At 53.4% G+C, this 14,218-nt stretch overlaps 5 protein-coding genes across 5 annotated transcripts; 3 read left to right on the forward strand and 2 right to left on the reverse strand.

Moving 5' to 3' along the window:
- Positions 1-56: 56 nt before the first annotated feature.
- Positions 57-906, reverse strand: J4E93_002778 (uncharacterized protein; the record flags this gene model as incomplete). Its single annotated transcript, XM_049340719.1, has 3 exons — positions 57-419; positions 467-829; positions 880-906. 3 exons carry the CDS (start codon positions 904-906, stop codon positions 57-59), a joined length of 753 nt encoding a protein of 250 aa, XP_049201601.1.
- A 4,963-nt stretch (positions 907-5,869) lies between these two features.
- On the forward strand, positions 5,870-8,392 carry VMA1 (H(+)-transporting V1 sector ATPase subunit A; the record flags this gene model as incomplete). The annotated part of the gene is made up of 9 exons (XM_049340720.1): positions 5,870-6,133; positions 6,192-6,237; positions 6,302-6,323; positions 6,371-6,419; positions 6,467-6,551; positions 6,605-7,272; positions 7,320-7,445; positions 7,507-8,280; positions 8,336-8,392. The coding sequence occupies 9 exons, from the start codon at positions 5,870-5,872 to the stop codon at positions 8,390-8,392; spliced, it is 2,091 nt and encodes a 696-aa protein (XP_049201602.1).
- Positions 8,393-8,901: 509 nt separating this feature from the next.
- Positions 8,902-11,274, forward strand: VPS1 (vacuolar protein sorting-associated protein 1; the record flags this gene model as incomplete). Its single annotated transcript, XM_049340721.1, has 6 exons — positions 8,902-8,921; positions 8,978-9,047; positions 9,127-9,221; positions 9,280-10,021; positions 10,072-10,972; positions 11,021-11,274. 6 exons carry the CDS (start codon positions 8,902-8,904, stop codon positions 11,272-11,274), a joined length of 2,082 nt encoding a protein of 693 aa, XP_049201603.1.
- A 321-nt stretch (positions 11,275-11,595) lies between these two features.
- On the forward strand, positions 11,596-12,467 carry J4E93_002781 (uncharacterized protein; the record flags this gene model as incomplete). Its single annotated transcript, XM_049340722.1, has 2 exons — positions 11,596-11,821; positions 11,875-12,467. 2 exons carry the CDS (start codon positions 11,596-11,598, stop codon positions 12,465-12,467), a joined length of 819 nt encoding a protein of 272 aa, XP_049201604.1.
- A 129-nt stretch (positions 12,468-12,596) lies between these two features.
- Positions 12,597-13,846, reverse strand: J4E93_002782 (uncharacterized protein; the record flags this gene model as incomplete). Its single annotated transcript, XM_049340723.1, has 2 exons — positions 12,597-13,720; positions 13,777-13,846. The coding sequence occupies 2 exons, from the start codon at positions 13,844-13,846 to the stop codon at positions 12,597-12,599; spliced, it is 1,194 nt and encodes a 397-aa protein (XP_049201605.1).
- Positions 13,847-14,218: the final 372 nt, after the last annotated feature.

The following is a 14,218-nucleotide window of genomic DNA, read 5'->3' on the forward strand; positions in this document are numbered from 1 at the left end:
GGGGTATCATTGAACCGGACCAAGTGTACAAATACATCGAGAAGACGTCGCCGCGGCTACCTCCGGCCCTTGCCTTTGCCTCTGCCTGCAGATCCTCGTGGTGTAGACGAGCAGTTGGCTGAAATATGTCCCTTTTGCCCACATTTATAGCATTCCATGTTGGCCATGCCTCCACCTCCGGACCGTCGACTGCCTGATATCGATGTCAAGCCCTGTAGGTCGCTATTGTCCTTCTGTCGCTTCGGTGTTGCCTTGGCTAAATCGTCGCCCCGCTTCTTCTTGGATTCGCGCTTTTCCGTGGCCATTTCGCGCTTGGTCTGTCGGATCAGATCTGCGGCAGGATCGTCCGAATCGTAATCGTCTGAAGAGTGTTCGGATTCTGATTCCGAGTTCTCAGCCTTGACAAAAGGCACCGATGTCTGCATCTCGTCAGTTTGATTCTGTCGCAAGTGTAAACCGTACACACATCTGCCTTCTTCTTGACACCACCGCCGAACTGCATTCTTATAGGCTTGACATCTTCCTCATCGTCCTCGTCCTCGTCCTCTGCGTCGAGCTCAGCGAATCCCGCTTGCCTGACCTTCATTGCATCTTGTCTCTTTCCTTCAAGAGGGTCCTTGAAACTCAACACCCATTTTGTCTCACCCGCATGTTGCGCAGCCTTGTCTAGGGCCGCCTGGCGCTTCGCTTCTTCCGCATCCAGGCCTGATTGTATAATGTCGTGATCCGAGGTTCCTACAGCAGCTGCGCCATTCGAAAGGCGTGATTTCTTGCTAGGCGGGCCATTGGGCGTCGAGGGCGAAGATTTCGCGGCCGCGCGCTGCATAAACTACTCGCGTTCAGCGTATTCCTAGGGTAATCCAGTAGTGACCCCCGTACCTTCATCCCCATCAGTCCCTTGGACATTGTTTTGGGCGTGTTTCCAGACATATTGTGATTGGCTACGATATCGGTATCGCCGCGAAGGGTTGGCTGGGCTGTAATGTTCGTGTCTTCGTTTGCGAACGCGCAGAGTCGCGTTCGGCGGACTTTTGACGCACGGGCCTACCGGCCTATCGATAAGGCCATGCCCAAGTGCCAAGCCGATTATGTAGCTCTGCCGTTTCACGCATCCGATCCTGAGCACCTGCAATATCGCAACCTAGCTTCCTCAGAGCCTCTTTTGGCGCGATTTCGATCTTGTCTCAGCACCAGGGTTAGTTTCGAGTGGTGTGCACAGTATCTCAGAAGATCTCAGATAGACTACACGACTTCGGCTCCCGCAAAGCAGGGCACGAACGCGCCTGGGTATGCAGCGGTTAGGCCAGGGAGTACATCGGTGTACAAGAGACGGATCACAATATGGGCCAGACTTGGACAGCATGCGATGACGTGGAACCAAATGTTCGAGAACTCTTGAAGAGCCGTGAATTAACAGTAGTGATATTCTAGCGTCGCCCTACGCCTCGAACCATGAGGACGTTCCGGACTGCAATGTCCACCAAGAATGAATCTGGGCTAACCATATGGCGTCGTCACCATATGTTGGCCCTCAGACCACCAGTATCTCCGTCGTTTGCGCTAGCAACGCTCCGTGCCATTAGGGTATCGTCGAGGTTCCAGCCTCCAGGTACAAGGCGGCGTATGACGCCATTGGTCGTTAAACGTAAGTCGTCTCAGTAGTATGTGTGGGTTGGCTTATGGTATGCCGTGGGGAACCGCCCCTCCCGCAAGATGCTCAGGCGGGTTTGGATATGCTAGGGCTCATGGCTCTCGAAAACAGTGCAGCTTTCATTTGTCGGTAGGCCTCGATAGCTTCTTCCTGGGACTGAAGTTCGGAATGTGACTCTGTCGACGCACACAATTGGGGTCTGGGTAATGAAGACGTCCATGATGATATGTCGGAGGCGTGTGCAGGTGTTAGGAAAGGATGTGACGACGCATGGTGGGTGGTAGAAGCCATGATTCTTGGAGAAGAAGTGGACGAAGACTGAGAGCCAGTTGAGCTTGTAGCAGAAGAAGACATTGTGGTGTGCTGGAAACGTGGACACTCGCGACCCATATAAGGCCTGGGGATAATTTGTCAAGCAAGATGCGAACGATAACAAATCCCCAAAGTAGAATACCATGCTGAACTCCGAAACGTGCTCCGGCACGATTACGACTAGGGCTTGCAGGATGATGGACCAAATTTCCAATTTACGACATTGTGATAAGAATGGCAACCTTGTTGTCGTCAATGACACAGTAATCAGAGTGCAGACGCGCAGAGTCGCGCGGGAGATCGTCGCGAAACAACCTCTATCCAATCGCGATACGAAATTCTTCGAGATCTGACCAATCGCAACAGAGCGACATGGATGGGCCTGCTTCGCATAAGGGTCTGCTAGATGCCACGAGGGCGAAAATCGTGTGTTGCTTGACAAATCCCGGAGCCTCGGGAACCGCCAATCTCATACGGTGCATACGCGACATGGAGTGTTGACTTACCGACAGTCTGGTGGTGTTTATTCCAAATTCCTCACGCGAATTCGACGCTAACGGCTACTAGTTCCTCCGGTCTCACTTTCTCGAAACGCAACTTTAACGATCTCGCATGCACCTGCATGTTCTCTGAAGCTCGGTCCGCGAACGTGCCTATGTCCGGTGTCTAAAGCGCCTCAGCCGCTGGTGTTGACGATGATCGTGCACTTTCGGCTGGTAAAGCAATCCTTATGAAAGGACTACCTTAACGGCAAAGACATCTCAGGGCCAGCTGCATGCTACACGGCCCGCGAGGTCCTTTGTAAGAGGGTGGGTCCCCGGTCGGATGCGCAATCTGCCCCAAGAGCTTCTACCGTCATAGTCTCTTCTCCGCATCTTGGTGACAAAAGCACGCAAGGCAATAGAGCATCACCCCAGAGCGCACACCGCTTATCACATGTTCACCGCAGTCAGCCTGGGAAGGCTCCACCCAGGCAGCCACCAAAGATCCTATCCTACACGGGGCGCAGACTAAGGCATCCCACAGTGACAAATCCGTAAACAGCTGTGCGCCTACAAGCTGGGCATACCCGATTCCACCAACTGTAGGCGGCCTGTGATCTCTGAATCGGTTTATGGGCATCATACCGATGTAACACTCCACGTGGACGTGCCGCTCCGATGCCACTGCAGTGTGTAAGAAGAGGCTAATCGATTCGAATGCTTTGCAACCGAGCCTATGCTTACACTCAACTCCTTTTGGATCTGACGTCAAACCCCATGTCGTGTCGGCAACAAGACCCGGTACGTGTCAGTCGAAGCCATCTCAAAAGAGGTCCCCTACCTAGCTGTCAACGCGGCCGCCATGCTGTTAAGCCGCTAAGGGGCCATACTTCATGCACATCTAGAAGTACACTCGGTCCAGATAGTGTCCGACACATGACAATTGACAGCACCTAGCGTAAAAGCCTCCAAGCCTCCAAGAGATATTCGGACCGATCTCTATCAGCCAACATGCTGAAGTGTACCCTTACATGTGCGCCCCCTTTGAAGGTGTCATTGTAAGTATCCCTTTGGACATCGTGAAGACCCTTCACTATGCGCAGCGTTCGTTTTTTACTTTGCTACACTCCACCAATGTGCTCTTTACATATGTACATGATGCAATGCGCTGCAACTTTTCACACAATGTCTCCAGAATGGGACCAAGTCATCGCGAGTATCATGAAATGCGGTGTGAACGCGGTCTTTGGCGTTTGCTTCTATGTACCCACTACCTATTTGCGAGTTCTGTTTACACACCGCGGCGGTCTCATGGAAAGAATGAGTAAACATCAAGATGATATCATCCAGTCTGTGTATTCCGACTCAGCGTGGCCCGATCCACTAGTGAACCACACTCTGATACAACGGCTATCTCATGATCGATGATCGCCACGCAACGAATTCGCCTTAGTCTTTCGTTGTCTTGAAAAGTAGCTATGTATATTCTGAACTACCTTCTGAATTGAGGTGCCGAACGATCTTTGTTCTATCTCCCGCGTACACAGTACCTCAGTACCTAGGTACCATGGTTCACCACTCAGCTGAGCTTATAAGTGGCGAGGAGCTATCGCAGTGGGTCTACGGCATCATAACGACCAGAATTGCAGTGCCCCTCAGTAACATGTAGATTGGTCCAGGCCGCGTTTGCATGTGCCCACAAAGGAATGCGGCTGATGACTTCGGACACTTATTGCAGAAGACAATCGCCGTGCCGGTCTACAAACGCCCGAAAGCGCTCATTTTGAAATCTACTCAACGACCTCATCATTTCCTCTCCAAATGCACGATCAATCTCCAAGTTGGTTTATCCTGAGATCTAAAGCAACAGCGGATATACGATATGAGACTTTGATTCCTACTGTGATCTTCACTGCGCTTGCCTCACTTGTGGTGGGTTTGCGATGGTGCAGCCGAGTGTGGTGCAGATCAACTGCAGTTGCTTCGGAAGACTACATCGTCACAGCAGCCATGGTAACAACACACGAGCATTCTAGGCATTGTTCAAAGCTATATTCTGATTCTCGCAGGTATTCTCTATCGGATTCGCGGCCGTAGTTGCTGGAGGCAAGACACCCAATTGAACATTGCATGAAGCAAAAGCTGATTGCAACACAGAGTTCAGCATCGACGGAGAGGATCTGAAGCAAGGAGGTCCTGAATCACCCTCGCTTACTGCTATGCTGAAGGTGCGTGATACTCTCTGGGCTTCGTCCACCATTGACTGTTTGTAGCTCGTTCTCGCCCAGACCATCCTCTACCACCTGGCAAGTAACCTTGTCAAAGCCTCATTTCTGGTACAATATCTTCGTCTCTTCCTGGTAATTCCTCAGATCGTCTGGGTCTGTAATGTGCTTCTCGTTCTGGTCTTCGGTGCCACGGCTTGGGGCATCTTCGGTAACATCTTTCTCTGCGAGCCTGTGCAGAGTTACTGGAATGTCACGCTATCAGGCACATGCATGAACAAAGAAAACCACTTCTGGTCAACGAGCATCATCGGTCTTGTACTCGACTTCTCCATTTGGGTTCTGCCTATTCCTGCAATTGGGAAGCTGAATTTGCCCAGTCGGCAGAAGCTCGGACTAGTCGCAGTCTTTGGGCTTGGTGGATTGTGTGTCCTTTTATTCCCCGTGCTGAGAAGGTATCGACTGACTTCGATTCCAGCGTGTGCATCATAACACTCCTACGATTAGTGCTGGTACATGACGCAGCGAATGACGGTGAAGTCACAAGTACGGCCTCGCGAGCTCCCATATCAAGTGGACGCTAACACGACTGCAGAAGCGGGTACCTACGCTATAATCTTCTCGACTATCGAGGTCAACGTGGCCATCATCTGCGGATCACTGCTCGTCATGAAGCCCCTGATTGCACGCTGCCTTCCAGGTATCATTTCCGAGCAACCCATGACCGCGGCGGAAAACGGGCGGACATGCAGAACTTTGACCGGATTGCATCTACTCAGTGGAGGCACGGAGGGTGACGCGGAGAAGGCGCAAAGTGGCGGGAGGCGGGACACCTTGATCGAGTCGGATGCGTTCGCTACGACCAAAGAGATGAAGAGGCTCATGAAGGGGCTGGGGAACAGCAAGCGAAACACTATGTAGCTTACCGAAGACGGGATGTAGCTTCTGCGATGACGTATGTCAATATCGACTGTTCATGTCTCGCCCTGTTACCATTGTGATATTCTGCTCAACGGAAAGCACACGATATGTTTCGGACAGAGGTCTTCAACTACATGACGGCTGTTGTCCCTGTTCACGAATATCTGGGGAGCTCGCAGGCAGATGACAAGGAATGCCCCCACCAGACGCTAGCGTGGCAGCTTAGCTTGTCGACCGTGCTCAACCTCAACCTGCATCCAACATCGTTGATCGATTGAATGCAACTCGGTCTGCGTCCTCGTTTGCGAACACGGCCATCTTTGTACGACCTAGTCCAAAAGAAGAACATTGACCAGATCTCGATATCTGGAGCTCACACCGCCGCCGGCCACGACGACGTTGAGCCACACCGAGTGCCGCTTCCCGCAAGCCCGCTGATATCACCACAAGGCGAGCTTCCCACCCAGCCGCCACCACCGCACATCACCCTACAAGAAGCCAGCGACGACGAGAAGGAGACAACAGCACCCAAGATGGCTCCCGTAAGCAGCGCTAGCTATAGAGACGGGTCTGGGACCGGCAGCTAATACACGCGCGCAGAAAGGACAGAAGAAGCAGGAGCAGAAGTCGGAGGGCGAGGAGCATGGTAAGCTTGAACACTTTGCACTTGGACGTAGACAACAATGGGACATGTCGCTGATTCCATATAGGCGCCATCTACTCCATTTCCGGGTACGTCACCGCATCGCAGCGCTCGAGTCGCATACTGATCCGTCCAGTCCTGTCATCATCGCCGAGAACATGATCGGATGTGCCATGTACGAGCTTGTACGTGAAGCAGCTCTACTAGGATGGACGACTGCTGACTGCCCTAGGTCCGTGTTGGTCACGACAACCTTGTCGGTGAGGTCATTCGAATCGAGGCCGACAAGGCCACCATCCAGGTCTACGAAGAGACTGGTAGGCACACCGCGCAAGGAAACACGTTGGAGGACTGGGCTAATATCGCACAGCTGGTGTAACCGTAGGCGACCCCGTATACAGGACCGGGCAGCCATTGTCCGTCGAGCTGGGCCCTGGTCTTATGGAGACCATCTACGATGGTATCCAGCGTCCCCTCAAGGGCATCGCCGACGACGCCAACAGCATTTACATTCCCCGTGGTATCAACTTGCCTGCTCTCGACCGCAAGAAGAAGTGGGAATTCACACCCGGTTCCCTCAAGGTCGGCGACCACATCACCGGCGGTGACGTCTTCGGTACTGTCTTCGAGAACAGTCTGCTCAGCGAACATAGGGTTCTGCTGCCTCCCCGCGCCAAGGGTACCATTACCCGCATCGCCGAGAAGGGCAGCTACACCGTCGACGAGAAGATCTTGGAGCTTGATTTCAATGGCACCAAGACCGAGTACAGCATGATGCACAAGTGGCCCGTACGGGTGCCTCGTCCTTCCAACGAGAAGATGTCATCCGACCAGCCGCTCATCGTCGGCCAACGTGTGCTCGACTCCCTGTTCCCCAGTGTTCAGGGTGGTACCGTGTGCATTCCCGGTGCCTTCGGATGCGGCAAGACTGTCATTTCCCAGTCTTTGTCCAAGTTCTCCAACAGTGACATTATCGTCTACGTGGGTTGCGGTGAGCGAGGAAACGAGATGGCTGAAGTCTTGATGGACTTCCCAGAGGTATGGAAATGGGATCATCGTGTGTACAACATGCTGACTTGCTACAGCTCACTATCGATGTCAACGGCAAGAAGGAGCCCATCATGAAGCGAACGACCCTCATTGCCAACACTTCCAACATGCCTGTGGCTGCTCGTGAAGCCTCCATCTACACTGGAATCACCGTTGCCGAGGTAGGTCTTGACTGTTTAGCATACACGTGAGACGCACACTGACTCCTATTTACCCCTGCAGTATTTCCGCGACCAGGGCAAAGACGTGGCCATGATGGCTGACTCCTCGTCACGATGGGCTGAGGCTCTTCGTGAAATTTCCGGACGTCTCGGAGAGATGCCTGCTGATCAAGGTTTCCCTGCTTACCTGGGTGCTAAACTTGCATCTTTCTACGAGCGTGCTGGCCGTGTTCAGGCTCTGGGTAGCCCCGAACGATTTGGCAGTGTGTCGATTGTCGGTGCTGTCAGTCCTCCAGGAGGTGACTTTTCGGATCCCGTCACCACGAGCACACTCAACATTGTGCAAGTCTTCTGGGGTCTCGACAAGAAGCTTGCTCAGCGAAAGCATTTCCCATCTGTCAACACATCGATTAGTTACAGCAAGTACACAACTCCGCTCGACAAGTACTACGCCAAGAACAACCCGGAATTCCCCCGTCTCCGCGACCGCATCAAGGAGCTTCTCACTACCTCGGACGATCTCGACCAGGTTGTGCAGCTCGTCGGTAAATCTGCGCTGGGTGATAGTGACAAGATTACGCTTGATGTGGCTACGCTACTCAAGGAGGACTTCTTGCAGCAGAACGGTTACTCGGACTATGACCAGTTTTGTCCGCTATGGAAGACCGAGTGGATGATGAAGAACATGATGGCTTTCCACGACGAGGCTCAGAAGGCCGTCTCCCAAGGACATGCATGGCCCAAGGTCCGCGACGCGACCTCGGAAATCCAGAGCCAGCTCCGTTCAATGAAGTTCGAGCTGCCCAGCGATGGAGAGGAGAAGGTCACCAAGAAGGTAAGCCTGGCAGGACGTGACGTTTTAATCTGTACATACGCTGACTTCGAAACAGTACGAGGAACTCCTGCAGAAGATGACCGACAAGTTTGCATCGGTTGTCGACGAGTAAATGCATGTGCTTGAAGGCGATTTCTCCGTAGCGTGTCTGTCTAGTATATGTCCAAGATCGTAGAATGTGAATTGTATCAAGATACCAATACTGCTGCCTGAACCCGCTGACGACGCCGTGTCGCGTCCTGTGACCGCAATGCGCATCATGTGCGCCAGGAACGACATCTTGGTAGTCAAAATCTCGAGGTGGCCCTAGAATACTACTAGTGCAACACGGGAGTAGTTGAACACATCTCTGATTTGATACATGTGACAGCTTGGTGACGTACGCAGACGATAGATATCCCCAAGTCGCGCGGATAATTCGTGGGGCTGAGTCGTGTGGCGTATCGAAGCTTGGGCTCTCTCCGACGTTGGCACCTGCAGCAGCTACGCAACCCGCAAGCAACAACCCCAGATCTCAGACACTCTCGCCTTCAGCGCCCTTGATACCACCAACACCCAAACCCGCTTCTACACACGAATACTGAAGGCATCCGCATCACTTCGACCCACACTTCGCCGACCATGGCGACAAACCCAAATGCGTACGCACATGTTTGGAGAGCCCCTCGCATTGCGGACAGCTAACATGGTTATACAGCATCAACGTGAACGACCCGGGGCTGATTACTCTCGTAAACAAGCTCCAGGATGTCTTCACTACAGTCGGAGTACGTCGCTGCCCTCCGCCCGCGCGCGCGCAACTGGCTACATCAACAGCCCAAAGACGCATACTGATGCCTAAGTCAGGTCCAAAACCCCATAGACTTGCCCCAGATTGCCGTCGTAGGATCGCAGTCTAGTGGAAAGAGTTCGGTGCTCGAGAACATTGTTGGGCGAGACTTGTGAGTGCCCACCGCTGCGCCGTGGCCTGATAGATGTAGGTTAACGATAGATTTCCAGTCTGCCCCGAGGAACCGGTATCGTCACCCGAAGACCGCTCATTCTCCAGCTCATCAATCGCGCATCCTCGCAAGCGAACGGCACCACCGAGGGAGCAAAGACAACAGACCAGGAGAACAATGTCGACGAGTGGGGCGAGTTCCTGCACATTCCTGGCCAGAAGTTCCACGACTTCGGCAAGATAAGGGACGAGATTGTGAGAGAGACGGAATCCAAGACGGGTCGCAATGCGGGTATCTCGCCGGCACCCATCAACTTGAGGATATATTCGCCAAACGTCCTCACACTTACGCTGGTCGACTTGCCAGGTCTAACAAAGGTGCCTGTTGGAGACCAGCCGAGGGATATTGAGCGTCAGATCCGAGAGATGGTCCTCAAGCAAATCAGCAAGCCCAACGCAATTATCCTAGCTGTCACTGCTGCCAACACCGATTTGGCCAACTCGGATGGTCTCAAGCTGGCGCGCGAGGTGGACCCAGAAGGACAACGGACCATCGGTGTCTTGACCAAGGTCGACTTGATGGACGAGGGAACCGACGTCGTGGACATTCTCGCTGGTCGCATCATTCCGCTGCGGTTGGGCTACGTACCAGTCGTCAACCGAGGACAGAGGGATATCGAGAACAAGAAGGCCATCTCGTACGCGCTCGAGCACGAAAGGCAATACTTTGAGAACCACAAGGCATATCGCAACAAGGCAGCGTACTGTGGTACACCCTACCTTGCGCGCAAGCTGAACTTGGTAGGCTTAGCCTCTTCTATACATCTCGACACAGCAATTAACAGTTACAGATCCTTATGATGCACATCAAACAAACGCTCCCCGATATCAAAGCCCGCATCGCCTCCTCACTACAAAAGTACCAGGCAGAACTTGCTTCGCTAGGCAACTCCATGCTCGGCAACAGCTCCAACATAGTCTTGAACATGATCACGGAGTTCACCAACGAATACAGAGGAGTCTTGGAGGGCAACAACCAAGAGCTTTCTGCGGTGGAGCTTTCTGGCGGTGCTCGTATCTCTTTCGTCTACCACGAATTATACGCCAACGGTGTCAAGGCCGTTGATCCTTTCGACCAGGTCAAAGACATGGATATCAGGACGGTTCTCTACAACTCCTCCGGTTCATCGCCAGCGCTGTTCGTCGGTACTACTGCTTTCGAGCTCATTGTCAAACAACAAATTAAACGACTGGAGGAACCTAGCTTGAAGTGTGTCAGCCTCGTCTACGACGAGTTGATTCGAATTCTTAGCCAGCTCCTCAACAAGAACGCTTTCCGAAGGTACCCGGGGTTGAAGGAGAAGCTACACCAGGTCGTTGTCAGCTTCTTCAAGAAGGCTATGGAACCCACCAACAAGCTTGTTAGGGACCTTGTTGCCATGGAGTCTGTCTACATCAACACTGGTCACCCTGACTTCATCAATGGTTCACGCGCCATGGCCATCGTACACGAGCGCCACAACAGCAGCAGGCCTCAACAAGTGGATCCCAAGACCGGAAAGCCTCTTCCACCTAGCGTGCCGCCGCGGTCGATATCTCCCTCTCTTGATCCTAACGAGGGTGGTGGCTTCTTTGGTTCCTTCTTCGCCAGCAAGAACAAGAAGAAGATGGCGGCTATGGAGCCACCACCACCTACACTCAAGGCCTCCGGTACTCTCTCTGAGAAGGAGTCGCAAGAAGTCGAAGTTATTAGTAAGTCTCCTCGTGCGTTGATATCGGACATAGACTAACGATGTACAGAACTACTGATTACCTCCTACTTCAACATTGTTCGTCGGACAATGATCGACATGGTCCCCAAGGCCATTATGTTGAACCTCGTTCAATGGACCAAGGAAAACATGCAGGGCGAGCTTCTCACCAACATGTACAAGACGGACGAGCTCGACGAGCTACTGAAGGAGTCAGAGTACACTGTCAAGAGGCGGAAGGATTGCCAGCAGATGGTGGAGAGCCTTTCCAAGGCACAAGAAATCGTCAACCAAGTGCAGTAGATGGATGCGTGTCTGGGAGGATCTTGCGGCTAGACTTCCAAGGTTTTGTTCTCTGGGTCTGGCATCCTGTCATGATGTGCAAGGTGTTTTGGGTGCAGCTTGCTAGATTTTGGTCTTAAGCCTGTTCATATTATAGTTGATGCATGCAATATATGTCAGCAATTGGAACTCGTGGTTACTCTGTACTCGCTGTAATGCTACAAGCCGTGGCGACTGCGCGGGTGTAGCAGTCGGACTGCCGGCGGAGCATGCACGGACCACCGAGCATCTCGAAAAGTCGCAGTGCACTCGAAGGCCCGCCTCTCCAGCACCAGAGCGGTCATGCTGCTCCCACGGATATTTGCGCCCGTCCGCGCATCATTGGCAATATCCACGACATTCATCGCGCCATCCACGCGTGTTCTCGACGCCCTCCGCGTGGCCAATGGCACCTCGGCGCCCACCCCGGTTCTCTCCTTCGTAAGGCACTCAGCGCATCAGGCCCAAGGACGAGCCAACGGAGCAAAAGATGGACCTGGTAAACGGTTAGGAGCAAAGAAGAGCGGAGGTGTGTTGTACAGTATGAAGCAGCAGCTAGGAGCCTGGCTAACGGCATTGTAGGAGAGTATGTCATCCCAGGAAACATCATCTTCCGACAGCGAGGAACGGCCTGGTTCCCCGGCGAGAACTGCAAATTCGGCCGCGATCACTGCATCTTCGCTACAGAGTCTGGTTACGTACGGTACTACCGTGACCCGAAGAAGCACCCAAAGAGGCAATACATTGGTGTCGCCCTCGAGAAAGACCACACCCTTCCATACCCACCAAATGCGGCGCGACGGAGACGCTTAAATATGCTCGCCGTCCCTATCACTACGTCAACGAGTCCTTCTGCGGACGCAGTGGTCATAACCGACTTACAAGTTGGCGACGGCACAGGCAGCCCAAGCAGCGTCCGCGATACCCCGCGCGAAGCGACACGGAAGGGATTGAGCTTGACTGCTGGCAAGGGATACGCGTACCGTGAGGCCAACTGGCAGATTGGACGTGCGGCCGAGAAGGCAGGTGTGCAGGTCAAGGAGTTCGTGCCGGGTGACCGATGGACGGCCTGGAGGAAGAGGAGCACAAGGATCCAGGCGAACATAGAGAGGAAGAGGCTCCGGAATGCTGGCAAGAAGGCCAGCAAACCGAAAGCGAGGAAGGCGAGGGCCTAAGCAATGAGACGACATACTGCGGGTTGTATGAATACATGTGTAAACTGAAGATATACAGCCTTTGACTGGCGATTTACGAACACAGGAAGCGCGTATGTGTACAAATGATGAGTAGGGGATCTGACATAACTACAACCTTGCAGAGTCCTTCCAAACCAAGCCCCCTTGATCTTCGATATAATGTCTTCCCTTGGTCCATCCCATCCATGTGGTCAATGTATCTTCGCCCCCACTGCCAGGCTTCAAGCCCTTCTCGCTCCACCCACTGCCATCCATTCCTATACCCTGGCCCTCTGCTGCCGACCTCCCATCATGACCATCGTGTATCGCATATCCAGGTGAGGACTTCAGAGTTACAGCCGGCCGTTGATCGAAGCCCTGGGTCTCGAGTTCACCCTGCGTCAGTACGGGTGTGCAGCATGCATCTGTGCCGTCGAAGATGGCCTCCCACTCCTCGCGCGTTTTCTTCTTGAACTCGGCGGCGAAGAAGTCCTTCAACTTTGGCCAGTCCGCCCTGTCGTCCCTATTACCAGGTAGATCCGACGGCTCCAGACCCATACCCTTGAGTAGAGCAGCGTAGAACTGGGGTTCAATAGCGCCCACTGCCATATACTTTCCATCCTTCGTCTCATACGTGTCGTAGAAGGGCGCCCCGCCATCCAGCATATTCGTGCCCCTCTCCCTCTTCCAGACCTCTGTTTTCAGTCCCAACCTTGGCATAGTCGCCAATATCGCACTTCCGTCAACCATGTTCGCCTCGACGACCTGTCCATAGCCGCTTCTTTCTCTCGCCAGCAGCGCAAGCAATATACCCATGAAACACATTGCGCCGCCTCCCGCGAAATCTCCCACGACATTGCCCGGCGCATACGGTTTTTCCCCTTTCCTGCCAAACATGCTTAACACGCCGGACACAGCGATGTAGTTGATATCGTGCCCGGCCATTTGACTGTATTTACCATCCCGACGGAAGCCCGTCATGCGAGCTACGATCAATCGCTTGTTCAACCTTAACAGCACCGTTTCAGGGTCAAGACCGGCTTTCTCGAGGACGCCCGGTCGAAAGGGATCGATTACGACGTCGACTTGAGGGATGATCTTCTTGATGAGGGCGAGGCCCGCGGGCGATTTGAGGTTCACGCATATCGAGGTTTTGCGCCGCGTTAATTGATCGGAGGATGGGGCTGCGGGTGCGCGGTCGAGGCGGAGGACTGTGGCGCCGTAGTCTGCCAGGAGCATGCCCGCGAAGGGACCTAGAAACTATCATAAGCATTTTGGAGAACATACTGCGAAGGGATGATGAGGTTACCTGGGGCTAGTCCTGCGAATTCGAGGACGCGTACGTCCGCGAGTGGAGGCGGTTGGTTTGCTGACGGCATGACGAGGTAGCTGGAGATAGTATACTACTTGGGACGATTGAAAGGATGCGCGTGAAGTAAGAAAAACGCGAGCTTAGTAGTAGACATGCTCGACGTCGACATTGTTGGCCGTTGCGCCGGCTAAGCACTCCCGCGGGGAAGCATGCTCTGGAAGCCGAGGTGCGGATGTGGAGAGCTCGAAAGCTGGGGTAGTAGCTTCATCTTTCGCGTTTGGGTTGTTTGTCTTCACACGCGACCATCACGACGACGAGTCGATATATCCCTCGCTCTCAATGTCTCAGAACGAGGCTGATGAGGTTTGACATGTCATCCCATAGTATATCATGGCGTGCTTCGCCCCACTCTCTCAAGTTGCTACGATTGCTAGCATTA

This window comes from Alternaria ventricosa (assembly GCF_023758065.1).
Source record: "Alternaria ventricosa strain BMP 2768 chromosome Unknown scaffold_4, whole genome shotgun sequence".
NCBI classification, from domain to species: domain Eukaryota; kingdom Fungi; phylum Ascomycota; class Dothideomycetes; order Pleosporales; family Pleosporaceae; genus Alternaria; species Alternaria ventricosa.